This window comes from Paramisgurnus dabryanus, chromosome 10, assembly GCF_030506205.2.
Source record: "Paramisgurnus dabryanus chromosome 10, PD_genome_1.1, whole genome shotgun sequence".
In the NCBI taxonomy this organism is placed as follows: Eukaryota; Metazoa; Chordata; class Actinopteri; order Cypriniformes; family Cobitidae; genus Paramisgurnus; species Paramisgurnus dabryanus.
In genome coordinates this window covers 29450405-29466875 of record NC_133346.1, presented here as the reverse complement: position 1 = coordinate 29466875, position 16471 = coordinate 29450405, and the positions used below count along the sequence as shown (strand labels likewise).

At 39.0% G+C, this 16471-nt stretch overlaps 1 protein-coding gene and 2 long non-coding RNA genes across 5 annotated transcripts in view; 2 read left to right on the top strand and 1 right to left on the bottom strand.

Moving 5' to 3' along the window:
* Window positions 1-16471, top strand: part of LOC141282922 (uncharacterized) — a 336747-nt gene that overhangs the window by 271110 nt on the left and 49166 nt on the right. The window lies entirely within an intron of this gene.
* Window positions 7831-9321, top strand: LOC135718482 (uncharacterized). Its single transcript, XR_010520842.2, has 3 exons — window positions 7831-7935; window positions 8181-8328; window positions 9201-9321. It is a non-coding gene; the product is annotated as an uncharacterized lncRNA (long non-coding RNA).
* On the bottom strand, window positions 11913-15546 carry LOC135718353 (G2/M phase-specific E3 ubiquitin-protein ligase-like). The gene is made up of 4 exons (XM_065240703.1): window positions 15315-15546; window positions 12561-12739; window positions 12314-12486; window positions 11913-12154 (listed from the first exon to the last, which is right to left on the bottom strand). The coding sequence occupies exons 1-4, from the start codon at window positions 15544-15546 to the stop codon at window positions 11926-11928; spliced, it is 813 nt and encodes a 270-aa protein (XP_065096775.1). The 3' UTR covers window positions 11913-11925.

The following is a 16471-nucleotide window of genomic DNA, read 5'->3' as shown; positions in this document are numbered from 1 at the left end:
CATACACATCACGCTGCTGTGCAGGTCAGGAGTTCTAATAGACTGCCACCTATTGGTTATTAATGATCCAGCAACATCTGCTCATTTGCTTATGATCCGGTAATATGAGTGACTCCGTGTTTAACTGCTGATCCAGTAACATTTAAAAAACAAAACGCAAGTTTTGTTTTCCTAAATTTTAGTTAGTTTTAGTTAGTTTTACAGGTCCACATTATAGTTATTCTTTAGTTTTAGTTTTTTTTAGAAACCTTCGTTTTTATTTTATTTCAGTTAACGAAAATGTTTTTTCACTAATAGTTTCAGTTTTCGTGATAGTTTTCGTTTACGATAATAACCCTGGGCAAGGAACCAGTTGCAGATGAATCAATAATTTTAATAAAGGCTTAAATAAGGGACAGAGAAAACCACTGGGCAGTGCAAGGGAGAGATAAAGTCAATAGCAAACACTGGAGAACACAGTGGAGATCACAACCGCCATGCTGGACATTGAAAACCACAGAACAGGGTTGGGGAGAGAAGAGGAGACCAATCGGCAATTAAGGCCGACAGAGACAGCTGGGCAGCGGTCCCTACCCGTCTCAGTGCTGCTGGACAGCGGGCATAACCAGAACTCTGGACTGCAATCGTCAATTAAGGCCGACAGAAACAGCTGGGCAACGGTCACGACCCCTCTCAGTGCTGCTGGACAGCGAGCATAACCAGAACTCAGGTCTGCTGGACAGCGGTCACAATCAGGACATAGGGCAGATGGAGGAAGATCAGGAATCCGAAGCGGAGGTGCTGTAATCCTATAACGAGATGGCAGAGACAGCAGACAGAACAGGCGAAAAAAACAAAAAAGGACAAAAAGTAAAAAAATACGAATAATCAGAGAGATTAACTACTAAACGAAATGGGGAGAAAATGAGTAACAGGTGAGGGACACAGGTGTAGGAAATCAGCAGTGATGAAATCGCCCTGGTGACAGGCGCGAACGTGAGGAACTGTCAAAAACACAAAACACAAACACGAGGAAGAGAAAAGACAGAACGGTCAATCAGACCGAGATTGTGACAGTACCCCCCCAACGACCGCCAACAGATGGTACCGGAGGGGGCTAACCTAGTCGCCGATGGAGACCTGCGATCAACCCTGGATCCAGGATGTCCTGGGCTGGAACCCAACACCGCTCCTCCGGACCATAACCCTCCCATTCAACTAAATACGGAAAACCTCTGCCCCGTCGGCGAACATCTCTAAAGTTCTCACTGAATAGGCAGGAGAGCCAGTCACTAGAAGAGGGGTGGGGGGAGCAGGGGCAGAGGGAACAGGGTTAATACGAGAAAAAAATACAGGCTTGACCTTGGACACATGGAAAACAGGGTGAATCTGACCGAGAGCAGGAGACAATCTGAGATTTACCGCCACCGGTCTAGCAACCTTAATAATACTGTATGGACCAAGGAACCGAGGAGTCAATTTGCGAGAGGACTCTCTGAGAGGCAGATCCTTGGAAGAAAGCCATACTTTCTGCCCACAAATGTAATGGGGCGCAGGTCGGCGGTGTCGGTCGGCCGTGGCTTTGGTTTGTCTGGCTGCCTGAATTAAGGCTGTTCTAGCTCTGTTCCAAGTGCGCTTGCAGCGTTGAACAAAGGCTAGAGCAGACGGAACCATCGCATCGGATTCTTGTGATGGGAACAGAGGTGGCTGAAAACACATCGAAGCCTCGAAAGGGGACATATTGGTGGCAGAAACAGGAAGGGAGTTGTGCGCATATTCAACCCAGGGAAGCTGTTGGCACCAGGAGCTCGGAAATTGAGATGTCAAACAGCGGAGCGCTCGGCCGAGATCCTGATTAGCCCGTTCACACTGCCCGTTGGTCTGTGGGTGATAACCTGAAGATAAGCTGACAGTGGCGCCGATCTGTCTACAGAACTCTTGCCAAAAACAGGAAATGAATTGCGGACCCATATCAGATAACACGTCAGTAGGCAGACCATGTAAGCGGAAGATGTGTTCAATCAAAACCTGCGCCATTTCTTTGGCAGAGGGCAGCTTGGGAAGGGGAACGAAATGAACCGCCTTGGAAAAACGGTCCACCACCGTCAAAATAACGGTGTTGCCTTTAGAATAAGGTAAGCCGGTAACAAAATCTACGGCTAGATGTGACCAGGGCGGGAGGGAACAGAAAGGGGTTTAAGCAGACCAACGAGGGCTTGATGAGAAGTCTTATTCAGAATGCATACCTGACAGACTAATACAAACTGTCTGACATCTGACGCCATAGAGGGCCACCAAAACCGTTGGCGGACGGTAGCCAATGATCTCCGAACTCCAGGATGACAAACAAACTTGGACTCATGACCCCACTGGATGACCTCGGATCAACCCGTCGGGCACTCAGCTGGCACTTCCCCCTCTCGGCCGGCCTCCCTCACCCGCTGCTTGATTCCCCAGCAGAGGGCACCCACCACCCGCCACTCGGGGAGGATGGTTTTGGTCCTCTTAATGCTACGGCTATCAAACAAGCAAGAGAGGGCGTTGGGCTTCGTGTTTTTAGAACCCGGCCAGTACGAGAGGCAAAGTTAAAACAGTCAAAGAGGAGTGCCCAACAAGCCTGTCGCGAGGTCAGTCTCCTGGCTGAACGGATGTACTCGAGATTCTTTTGATCCGTCCAGACCAGGAAAGGTTCTGAGGCACACTCCAGCCAGTGACTCGTGCCCACAGATCAACTGCAAGCGCATTTTCCACACGGAACAGGAAAAGATTTACGTTAATTTATTGCATTAGTAATCGTTATAGAGTAAAACGACTATAAAAAGATGACTTTCTTACTTTGTTTTTTTACGTTATGGTTGTCCTGTCGGATATTCTTGCATTGCATATTTTGCATCTGGCAAATCTTTTTTTATTGGCACGATCCAGTTCAAAGTCTTTATAGCCAAATGAGACTATTTGTGGAGCTCGACTAACGTTACTGTCTGCCATGTTTGGCGCGGTTTGAATTGTGCAGCGTTAAAGGCACAGACGCTGATAAGTGGTGCTGATGTCACAATAATATTTTTTATTCTAATGAATTTTATTGCTGTTTGTTTATTATTTATAAGTTCAAGTCATTGTCGAGTCTTCCCGGTCAAGTCAAGTCTCAAGTAACTTGTTCTCAAGTCAAAGTCAAGTCAAGTTATTTTCATACTTGAATCAAACAAGTTGCAAGTCCTGAAAATTGTGACTCGAGTCAGACTTGAGTTAAGTCATGTGACTCGAGTCCCCCACCTCTGTTTTGTATCATATATACATGTATGGTTTATAGCATATAAAGACAAACTATTACATGTAAAAATATAGTTCCCTTTTTGTTCTTGATTGGAATATATTTTGTATCATATATACATGTATGGTTTATGCATATATTTCAATATATTGAAAAATATAAATATAAAATATGTTGCCTAATATATTACTTGATATTTTCCAATATACGGCAATATATTTTTGTTTTGTAAGGGTTCACATCTTGCAATCACACACATAACTACCCTAGCCAACCCAGAACTGGTTTGTCCGTTTTGCAGCCCCCAACACCAAAACCGGGTACAGTATGTGTCATTAGGCTAAAATCAAATTACAACTAAATATCTAAACATACACAACTTTAGCCTACATCAAAACATGTTGGAAATTTTTGTGTATGTAAGGGGGTAAAATATGACCCCATCCATCCGTTTGGCCCAACAACGGAATCCAAACCGCATGGCAGAAGGATTTTAGCGCATTCGATCTTTTTCAGCGCTTGCAGATGACGTTTTGGCATTTATGCGATTTGGCATTATTATCTGACTCCAAGATAAAGTTATTATAAATCGGATTGATAATTACTTTTAACAGTTGCAGAATTTGGGTGGATGTTTGGTTATTCTGGTTTAGCCCTACTTGTTATTGCATCCGTTCATTCGGCTACTCATGTCGCTTTGGACTCACGCACCGGCCGTTTATTAATATTTAATAATCATGCGGGCCCACGATCACAACCGAATCAGGCCTGGTCGCTGCTAGAGGTTAGACCATATGTTCAGAAGGCCGCCTTTTATGCGTGCTCATCTCTGAACATACTTTATTTAGTCCCCATAGAGGTGCAACTTAATTATTACAATATTTATTTCTAACCAGAGGTTCACAATCACTATCATAAAACAAACTGACCATCTTCTCCAATGATAGCTTTGTATAATCGTGCCATAATTTAAAATGCAACTTAGATAGATTAATATTGAAATAATCAGAGGTTGAGGCTCATCTGATTTAGAGTGGTCAGACAACATTTACATGTTACTCTAAACAGGAAATTAGCCTCCACGCATTTAATTTAACTGAAACTAATGCCAAGTGCTAGTCGGACCTCCAAAATCCTCTGCTGATAAAATGAAAATGAAATACATGATGCTATATCAAAGATACAGCATCATGGGGGTGCATTTCTAGATATAGAAAGTCCCCCTGAATTTTATACACATCTCCTTAACCCTTGTGCCTTGTTCCAATTCACTACCCTTTTGTGTTGTTAGCGGCCAAAAAAGGCCACTAAATTAAACGGCTGTAAAAATGTATCAGATTAATATTTTTTTCAAATTTTTTTGCATAAATCTGTTAATCAACCTCAGAACTGATCAAAACTACCAAATGTTTCCAAAAATTTCATGATTTTAACTCTTTAATTGCCAAGCTCATAAGTGATGCCACTGATTTGAGAAAAAAAAAAACACAAAATCACTGATTTTCAATATAAAAAGTGATTGTGGACTGAATTTTTTTTCACCCTTTTCACAGTCTTGGGCATGCCAAAAATTGGTAAAAACATTGGCTTTGATGCATTTTTAGTTTTTGTGCAGCATCAGATTTTCCCCATTGACTTCCATTATAACAACATTTTTTGATTGCAGAGCCATGACACCTTATTACCATGCATTTTTGATTCTTTGTGGTTTTAGTTTTTGCAAAGAGGTCAAATTTGTCATTTTTACTGTTGATCACCATGTGGCACAATTAACCCTTTAGTAGCCTGTGCAAAAAAAAGAGCTTGAATTCTGGATTGTACATTGAGTTATATGGACTATAACAGCATATTAGAGAGAGAGAGAGAGAGAGAGAGAGAGAGAGAGAGAGAGAGAGAGAGAGAGAGTGTGTGTGTGTGTGTGCGTGCGTGCTTGCATGTGTGTGCGTCTGTGTGGAAAAATCTGTAAAAAATCTTCTCTTCATCAGATTTATTAACAACATTTATTATGAACCAAAATGCAAAAACAACTTCAAATAAACTGAACAATGAAGCAAGAGTAGAGGATGGATGGAGAACTAAACAATCAAACTAATTTTTTGGTGTGTATATGTGTACGTGTGTGTGTTCAGTCTTTTTAGCAGGACTTGCAGCATATTACTTGGTGCTCTCTGCAAGTGTGTCTACCACAACGGATACAAATGCTGACTGTTCTTTTTTTGGTTCTGTACACCACTTGCATGTTCCCCTCTTCACTCCTGAGCTGCTGGTGCCTGCTGGTGTCTGTGGATTTGTGTCTAGAGGGACAGCTACAGGAGACTAAATCCCTCTCACCAGTGCAGCACTAACTGGTGCGCGAGGGAGGTGCTCTCTCCTCAATACTAACACTAACCCTACACACACACACACACACACACACACACACTCGTACACACACACACTCGTACACACACACACTCGTACACACACACTCGTACACACACAATGGTTTTATAGTCCATATAACTCAATGTACAGACCAGAATTTATGCTCTGTTTTTTGCACAGGCTACTAAAGGGTTAATGGTGCCACATGGTGATCAACAGTAAAAATGACAAATTTTACCTCTTTGCAAAAGGAAAAGGCACAAAGAATCAAGAATGCATGGTAATAAGGTGTCATGGCTCAGCAATCAAAAAATGTTGTTATAATGGAAGTCAATGGGGAAAAAATGGCCACAAACAATAAATGAGGGAGAAAAAAATTTAATCTGATGCTGCACAAAAACTAAAAATGCATCAAAGCCAATGTTTTTACCAATCTTTGGCATGCCCAAGACTGTAAAAAAGGTAAAAGAAAATCCAGTCCACAGTCACGTTTTATATTGAAAATCTGTCATTTTGTGTGTTTTTTTTCCCCAAATCAGTGACACTACTTATAAACTTGGCAATGAAAGAGTTAAAATCATGGAATTTTTGCAAACATTTGGTAGTTTTGATCAGTACTGAGGTTGATTAACAGATTTATGCAAAAAAAATGTGAAAAAAATTTCATCCGATAAATTTTTACAGCAGTTTAATTTAGTGGCCTTTTTTGGCCGCTAACAACACGTAAGGGTAGTAAATTTGCCCACGGTATATTGTTAAGTTTTTGAAAAATTTCAAAGCATTTTCTTAAAATATGTGTAAATATAAGATTTGTCACCAAAAATCATTCCATTTGCTGAAACACAGAGAAAGTTGTGGCCAAATTAAGACAAAAAAATGGCAAAAATGGCCCCAACAACACATAAGGGTTAAAATAACCAGAGAACAAAGCATATAGGAATTTGGTACTGATTGGTTGTTGTAAAACTAAGGGCTGTCCTTAATTTGTATACAGTGGGTGATTGGTTCATGCTTAGAATGGGAGGTGTCTATCAGCATTGAATGAAGTTTCACCTATAATTTAACATTGAATTCTGTTGTTATATGAGTGAGACCATGGTAATTATGGAGGACCACAAGAGTCATGCAAAATGTAATAAAGAACTTCAATATTTAATAACTACCTGGACAATAAAAATAGCAATTAATAGATTTGTTTAAAAATTCATTAATTAATCTATAAATAAATAGACAAAGTTACAAAAAAAATCATTATGTAACATTTTATTAGGCAATAAAAAGTGAGATTAAAAAAAATAATGTAGAAATGAAATATTAATACATTAATAAATAGTGCAAATTAATATAACAATTTACAAAAACAACATAAAACACTCAATAAGTTCATCATTTTAAATTGCATTTACAAATTCTTAATTAAATAATGGAATTTCAAAATGTATTTCAAAAAGCGATTTAAAAAGAGAAATAAATAACTGGATTTATAAATTGAACTACAAATACAGGTTTAAATTAGGCATTTAAAAGGGCATTTCCGTTTAACATTTCTGTTTTCATTTTCCCTATGGTTCTCCTTATTCTTTTCGCTATTCGATTTGCTTTTCGTTTTAGCTTCTCTATTTAGCTTTTCCGTGACTCTTTGGGTCCTTGCAAATGGTCAAATGAGAAATGCAAATTATCTATGGCCAGGTGGATGTAACAAGCTCGCTGATTGGCTCTGATTGTACGTCATGCGTAGATTGATCTCGGATGAGGACCTGAGAAAGACGGTAACTTAAAATGGAGGAAACGTGGACCAACACTATAAATGCTGTAATTTCTTTGGCTAACTATGTGGAGAGTAACATTAATGATCTAGTGAACTATGACTATGCGTTGACGACATTGCTTAATCTTAGAAGAAACCTGGAGGCATCCAGTCGGCATGTTGAGGACACGGTATGGACTAAGTTTAATGAAGTGGAGCGTTTAATTAAGTTTCAGCCCAGTATTGACATACCACAAGACCAACTACATATGCAAATCTCACTTGGCATCCCTCGCAGTGAGATGGCAAACATTTTGGTGTGTCTTTGAAAACACTTAATCGCAGGATTACACGATGGGGGTTAAGGTAAGATAGCTGCTATGGATGATGACATACAGACACATAACGATATAAAGTTGTTTTTAATAGCTTTACTTTTTGTGTACACAGACGAGTGGACTTGAACAAAAGTGTTAGTGACGCTGAGTTAGACGTGACATTCATCGCAATTTCCCCAGCGCTGGCTACAAGCTGATACTAGGTCACTTGAGGTCAAAGCAACTTTTTGTCAAACGTAAGAACTTGATTTATTTGTACACTGTTATTGAACACTTTAAACAGAATAATACTTTCAACCAAAATACTGGCCTTATGAAAATTGTGGGCAGACATTTGTTTATTATCAAACGGTTAAGTTCCGGGGCTCATACTGGTTGAGTCTTGTTTTAGGCTGTTGTAAAAGAGCTTACTGCTTTTATTAAATGTTACAATTCATGTCTTACAAGATCATGTGTTAATTATGCAATTACTCTATTTTAGGGAGCCGTGTACTGGCATCGTTAAGGCGAGTAGACGCTGAAGGAGTTCTGATGCGTAGGCTCTCACTACGCACCGTTAGACGAAGAGTGTACTCTGTACCAGCTCCCAATAGCCTGTGGCATGTTGACGGGAATCATAAGCTTATAAGGTAGGCCAAATCTGATGCTCTAAACTTCTGTTCACAATTGTCAGATAATGGGGGTTGTTTGGTGGGGGAATTATGTTGATAATGGTCTTACTCAGATCATTATATTTTCTTGGAGAAAATGTCTTACCCCTTTTTGTATTTGTTGTTAAGAGCTGATTAGTAATCCAGTTTACACTTTAACACTAGTAGAATTTGTATGCAGTGGATGCACAGCGAGTTTATGATCTTGTTTTCATTGTGTTTGTGTGTGTTATGGTAGAGAAATTTTGAGTGTTTTATCTTACAGATTAGTATAAATGTTTTATATGGTATGCTTTTAATGTGTTTTTTGGTTAAGGTCGACATGAATTAAGTTTTAAGTTGTCTCTCTGTTGCTTGCATATGAATGTGTTGTTCCACAGCTGAGCCTGGAGGAGATGAGGGTGTCCATGGTAAGGATAGCAAAATGGTTGTATGATGTGTTAGAGAACAAAGACACTGTTTTTACCACCAGTGTGAGGATTTATGTATGTCATGAAGGGTACAGAGATAAAGCCACAGCATCACCAAGTTGTTATGAGAAGGAGCTAAGGGGCCTAAAGGCAGGAGTCTGCTGAGCATTGGGATAGTACAGAGTGAAAGAAAGGCAGGGCTACTGGACCACTATATAATATACTGAAAAACTCAGAACGGGGTCATTATCATTTTACCAGGTGTACACCCTATGACCAGTATTGTTTCAAGCTGTCGGACACAATTCTTTAATAAAATACTTTGAAGAGAATTTTACATCTCAACCGTCTCTGATTCTCCTGAAAAAATTCACGACAGTGTGTGTCTGTTAGAGCTGCTGTGCAGAGTGGCTTATATACATTCTCTCTTAATATTTGCAGATGGAGAATAGTTGTGCATGGTGGTGTTGATGGGTTTTCACGGCTCATTGTTTACCTGACTGCAGCAACAAACAACAGAGCCCAAACTGTTCTGGAAAGTTTCCTGTCAGCTGTGGAGCAGTTTGGCGTCCCCTCAAGAGTCAGATCAGATAAGGGAGGGGAAAACGTTCTGGTGGCACGCTTCATGGTGACTAATTGTGGAATCAACAGGAACAGTCACATTGCAGGAAGAAGTGTACACAATCAAAGGTGATTGATACTCCAATTAAGTATCTGCTTAGTTTTAAAATTTGTATTACCGTCTCATTTTTAACTATTTCTTGTTAGTTACAAGCAATGCATTGACCTAATTTGAACTAAATTCAGCTTTTAAATTACATTATGAATTAGCACAGTTATAGCTTTTATTTGATGTAAACAATTGTGTGAGTTTAGATATTAATAAATTACTTGGACAACTTTAAATAGACCAAATGGCTGTAATAGTGATACTTGTAAATAGTTGTTAGTCCAGGAACTATTAATAAAATACTGACATTTTATTACTTGTTCTAATGCCTTTTCCCAAAGTAAACAAAGACTTAAGACCATTTAACCTACTACCTATACTGTAGCTTCTAACATTTGTTTTGATTAGAAAATTTAATTTAACACAGTGACTGCATTTATCTATTACATTGCATGTAAATATAAAATAAAATTAACTGTTAATTTTAACTTTTAAAGTGTTGTTATATGTAACAACTGACACTTGATCTTATTTTTTTTTAGGATCGAGCGACTATGGAGAGATGTTTTTGAAAATGTCCTTGATCTATTCAACAGCACTTTCCTTCGTCTGGAAGCTGAGGGGTGGCTTAATCCAGACAAGGAGACAGACCTCTATGCTTTACATAGATGTTACATGCCACACATCCAGTCACATCTGCAACAATTTCAGAGAGCATGGAACAACCATTCCTTAAGATCTGCAAGAAACCAGTCCCCTCTTCAGCTGTGGTCAAGCAAAGAAAGAGATAGACACACACTACACATTTCTCAGGTATTTAATCAATATGGAACCAGTCTTGCATATAATGTATCTGACTGTTACACCTGATAAACAAAAATAAATTACAGACAGATGATGACAACAGATGGCGGAGAGGCCCACAACGACCTTCAGTTCAAATTCCTGAGCTACACCTTCCCAGAGCCCTGTCTGTGGTAGAACTTTCCACACTGCCAAATCCAACTGTACCATTGGCAGAGATGCTACCAGTGTACATTGAGACTGTACGGATTCTTCGAGAAATGCTGGATCATTAAAGAACGGATGAACATTGACTGTATATATAACTGATGTATCAAATAGCAAAGACAATCCATTTAATGTTAAAGGGATAGTTTGCCCAAAAATGAAAATTGTGTTATTTACTCACCCTCATGTTGTTACAAAGCTGTACACATTTTTGTTCTGATGGACACAAGGGAAGATATTTTGAGAAATGTTTGTGGAACCTTTTTTCTACTATTGAAGTGAATGGGGTTCACAAATGGTTTGGTTACAAACATTTCACAAAATATCTTCCTTCCTGTTTATCAGAACAAAGAAATGTATACATATTTGGAGGCGAGTAAGTGACACAATTTTCATTTTTGGGTGAACTATCCCTTTAACATTAAATTGATTATCTTTGCTATCAGAGAACCACTGTTTATAAGAGTGGTCTGTTGTAATAACAATAAAACAATAGGGCCCGAGCACTGAGGTGCTAGGACCCTAACAACATGTTTTTGTTTCAAAACTTATTTAAAGCAACACTATGTAGTTTCCATGTAAAAATGACTTACAGCTCCCCCATGTGGTTAAAAAGCGCAACAGTGCCTGGTATCAGACACTCTTCTGCAGGCAGGGGGAGGGGCGAGGCTGTGTTTCCTACCCTCCACCGCCACTTTCAGAGTGTGCTTGTAGCAGCTAGGAGGCTGCTCAGGTTGCAGCAACAGTACAATTTGTCCAGTTAAAAGTTGTTCTATCACTGAAATAATTTTAGAGACATTATTAAAAGGTAAAAAAACTACATAGTGTTGCTTTAAAAGCTTAAATTCAACAAAACTCAGTTCTGATTTAAAAGCTTAATTTTAACATGTTGAATAGTGCACTATAAAACTTCTAAAATGAGCTATAAATAAAGTGCACAATGAACCTTGTACATTTTTAAACTAATCCAAATGTTGGTGCCCAAAGCACAGCATTGCACATTTGTGCTTTAAAAGAATCATAGTCTTTGTGAACCGGTAATTTTAGAACAAGGACACACGTATTTGCTTCAGGAAATATTTTGCCAAGTTCTTCTGGAAAGACTTCAATTGTGGGCTGAGGGAAAAAACCGCAGGGAGGTATCGTGGAAGCCCCAGATGCGAACTCGAGCACATTCTCCAAAGTTAGTGGTGCACATTCTCCTTCTAAAAAAAAGTCTTAGTTTATTTTAAATACCCAACAATAATGTTTATGTAACTTGAACAAGGTGTTTTATACTTAATGTAGGGCACTTGATAGTTACACATTCCCATAACAGTCTGTGAACTACATTTTAAGTTTTCACAATACATCTTAAAGTCATTTTTAAGTGTAGAAAGGTATGTATTGTATTTTAGGGATAAAACTAAACATTTGGCACAAAAGTTCACAGCAGCTGTACAAAGCAAAGAAAAAAAATTCATATTGCATGTAACAAAAACAGACTTAAATTATTGTACCTTCAACATCAATTAGCCAGTCTCGCCAGTAGCATACGGTCTGGTTTTCTAGCTCTCTTTTGTGTGTCCCTGATGCTGAAAAGCTGACTTGGAAAAGTGTTGAGAGGTCGCTAGCCTTCAAAGGCCTCACATCCTTCACAAACATGCTATGGAACAGATCTGGGTGTGCTCTCATCTCTTTGAGGAGTCCAAGTGTGGTGAAGCCCTCCACAAACCTGCATAAAAAGGCATTCAAAAAATTCCCAAATTACCATCTACAAATAGGTAATTGACTTTAAGGCCTTAATGATTTGTTTCCACAAAATGTACCGAATGATATATTTGAGCACATAGCAGTAATTCAATTAATGTGTTTGTGTTAAACAAATACTTACTGTTGCAATGCAACATTTAATCTGCCCTCAACAAAGAAATTGACAGCAGATTGCACAAGGGCATCCCTCTGCTTCAGTGTTGTGATGATTCTGCAAGACCCAACAATAGCCAGGCTGTCCTCTGCCTCCTCTATTGCAGCTTTTGCATCTTCAACAGTTCTTGCTTCTTTAATCTAAAAACATTACAATCACTGTTTTAAATGTTGCATGAATTCGTATAAATTATTACTGACAGAGCAAGACTCACTTTTAGTAGTTTTTCTTTGAATGTGACATCACTCACTTCATCCAATGTTGCACGGGCAGTGGGTTTATCACACACCTGATTAAACAACCTCTCCGAGAAGAAATTTGGTGCCACACCTCCATGTATTGCACACACAGATATCATCCGTGCTATCTGTGTGTATAGTTTTCCTTCTAAGGCTGTGAAAAAAATAAATGTTTATTTTCATGACAAAACATTCAATGCTTAATGTGCTGAGAAATACAAGGAATCTTCCCAGTAAATATCTACTCCTACGTATAGGACTGTGTTAATGGCATTTTGTTAAATTTTTTTAAACAATTTAAAAATCATGTTTTTCGTGATCGCATTTTTAAAACATAAATAATACCTGCAAAATTATAGAGCTCAAAGTTCAATGACAAGCGATACATTTTATTTAACAGAATTCGCTTTTCAAGGACTACAGAGAACGGCTGGTTTGGAATTCAGCCCTCTACTTCCCAATATAAGTGAATGACGTCAATATAAGAGTTTTTGATTAACCTCTGCCCACAGGACTATGCCAGTTACCAGCTAAACTAAGCTGCTGCTGAATCGCACACTAAACCAGCTACACAATCAGAACTCAATACGCATTTCTCATGGGCGTCGGAAGCAAATCAAAAGTGGGTGGGTCCCCACACACCCCCCCCCCCGAAAAATACATTTACTGCAATAGATGACATTTTCATGTTTCCTTTTAATTAGCCTGAACATTTGCGTTTATTAAATTAAAGACAGTAGCCTATTACGGTCGAAATTCTGGTAATAGCCCTTTAAATATTTTGCAAATAATTACAGATGTCATGTTTCATTTATCTTTCTCTGTGTCATTTTTTTTCTCTACTCTGCTGACAGTAGGCTACAATGTTTATTTTTTATTTTGAGGAAATAAAAGGTAAGAAAAACGAAGGAAGGTAAACTGATACAACTTTTGTATACCTTTTTTATTTGTTATACCCAATCTCTCTTTCTCTCTCTTAGAGAAATATAAATGTCAGATTCTGGAAATGAGATCACTTTATTTTATGGTTTCCGTCGGGAAACAATGCTGTGCTGTCATAAGAGTTTGAGCATGTGTACTTCTAAAACACAATCGATTAAACAGAGGTATGACTTTATGAATTATCTGCAAATGTACCTCGCAAATAATGTTAATACGTGTTCTAAATGAAAAGTAATTGGCTTCTGTAAAAAAAACTTGAAAATTATCCAGCGATCGTGCCATAATCAAAATAAACTATTTTACAGCAGTAATAATATTTTAACAAGTAGCCTATACTTTTAACGTTTGAAAGGAACCACATTTAGTGCTGTGTTAATTATCATTAAAAGCAAAACGGGAGTCTCTGTGCCTCCGCGACAGACTTAATTCTTCTGGCATCTCTCCTCATCATCTCCTCCTTTTTTCTTCTGTGTCTTGAACTTGGGGCTCGAGTCCGACCTAAGGTTCGAGCTGCCTTTAAGAACACCAAGCTAAGTTCGTTTACCGTTAATTATTAAGACTAAATGGGCAGGCAAACTCGTGAAACAATGAAAGTAAAATAATCCGCTATAATATGGTTTACACGTCTATAGAAAATATACTATAAATAAAGCAGTTATTAATTTCCCTAATGCATGGTTGTTTGACATTTATTTCTGTTTAAAACGTTAGGCCTATACATTTGGCAATTTAGGTTTTTCAGCACTATGTTCGAACAGCAACTCAGCGTCCACTCACCCCCCGAATTATGTTTAAAAGCTGAAACGGGTCCGCGGTGTAAAAAAGCAAAGGTTGGGGATCCCTGCTCTAGTGGAATGGATTTGGACTAACAGCGCTTTGATAAGTGAACAGACAAATGCGCTAAATTAGAGAAAAAGTGGGTGGGTCCATTATCATTGGTCTTGAAAAGTGGGTGGGTCCTGTCCCACCCACGTATAATGGTTCCGACGCCCATGGCATTTCTGAAGGAGGGAATTCATAGAACAAGGAAGACATCAGCCCGTTTTTAGGACAGTGAAAACAAGGGTGTAGAGATTAGGGGTGGTCTATAAATCGCCTGCGATTCTTATGCGTATCTCATCAGTAAAGCCGGTTTCATGATTGGTAGTAAATCACCATCACCTGCTTTCAGATGGAGCGGCATTTACTACACAGAGAACATGATTTTGCTGAGCTTCTCTGTGAAATACAGCTCAGTGTAGTAAATGCTGCTCCATCTGAAAGCAGGTGATGGTGATTTACTACCAATCATGAAACCGGCTTTACTGATGAGATACACATGAGAATCGCAGGCGATTTATCACCCACACCTAATAGAGATGAGTAACTGTGTGAAAAATACTGCATTTTTACATACATGAAACATGAACACGTTATATTGTGCACCATAAACACAGTCAAAGCTTCAAAAACACAGGAAAAACAGGACCTTTAAACCACCTTTAGGGTGGTATGTCAATTTTGTATTAGGTTTTCCTTACCTGCAAAAGAACTTTACTGTTCAACAACAATATAATCACATGAAGATAATACACAATGTAGATCAGTGGTGACAAATCCGTTCCTGGAGATCTACTGTCCTGCAGAGTTCAGCTCCAACCCCAATCAAACACACCTGAACCTGGCAATCAGGCATTTAGGGCTCCCTAAAAATTAGAGTCAGGTGTGTTGAAGCTGGGTTGGAACTAAAATATGCAGGAGGGTAGATCTCCAGGAACAGGGTTGGTCACCACTGATGTAGAACATACCTTGACTATCGAGAGCCAGTGTCTTATCTGTCTCTGGTCCTTCAAATATGCTGGACTGTTGAATGGCTTTCATAAGCAATCTTAAATACTCCCGAGTGGGTCCACCACCATCTACTGAACCTTCGGATATTTGTTCACTGTCAACAAAAATGACATCCAATCTGGCCTCAGGATTAAACTTTCGCCGCTTAAAGGCCTGAACTGTAGGGGTGGGAATCGCTTGGACCCTCATGAATCGATTCAGAATCGATTCTTAGGGTCCCGATTCGATTCAGAATCGATTCTTGACGTACTAATTTGCATATCTGTGACGTCATTACGTCGCATTTGCTTTCAAAGCCAGGTTAATGTTTGCGCTTTTGCTAGTCTCTGAACTGTCATATACTGTACTTTAATGCAACTAGGGATAAATAATGTCATTCTTATATACATACATGTCCTGTTTCTGTTGTAAGACATTAAAACCAGTAAAAATATTAATTTAACGTGACATATTAATTCTATATGTTAACCGGCATTAACTTCCACGAACGTTAAGCGTCTAATCATCATCATTATACACAGTGATTGGCAGTATTACTGTATTTATCTAATGCAGCGCACCCAGCGACTGAATAACAAACTATGTGCATATTTTTACAGAAGTATATTCATGTTATATCTAAACAGTCTGCGGATGGTTTAGGGCAGGGGTGTCCAATACGTCGATCGCAAAGGCAATGCCGGTAGATCGCACAACTGCAGCTCCACGCGCAAAATTGTCATTATGGTCTTTTGGAGTAATTGTGAAACATGCAGGTCTTTTTGAGTTGCTGCGCCTTTCTTCTCAAATGTGTTTTGCCATGCCACTGCAGCTCAGTCGTCTTTAACTTCCAAAATTCACATGGATGCGCATTTTTGCCTCACGCAGTTGCTGATTCACACGCACGGTGTGTGTGAGTGAGCAAACGAGAGGGAAAGAGAGGCAGCGTAGCGCTGATTTGTATGGTTCTGATACTGTTTGTTTCACTAAACCGCATCTCCGCTATTTTAAGGAGTACTCAACATGTACTCAAGGATTTTTTTTTAAAACTCCTCAAAAAGAATAGAGTAATGGTGACAGCCCTAAATTCAATGTAAAGATATATGCAGTATAGTCCTACAAGCATTTAAAGTGT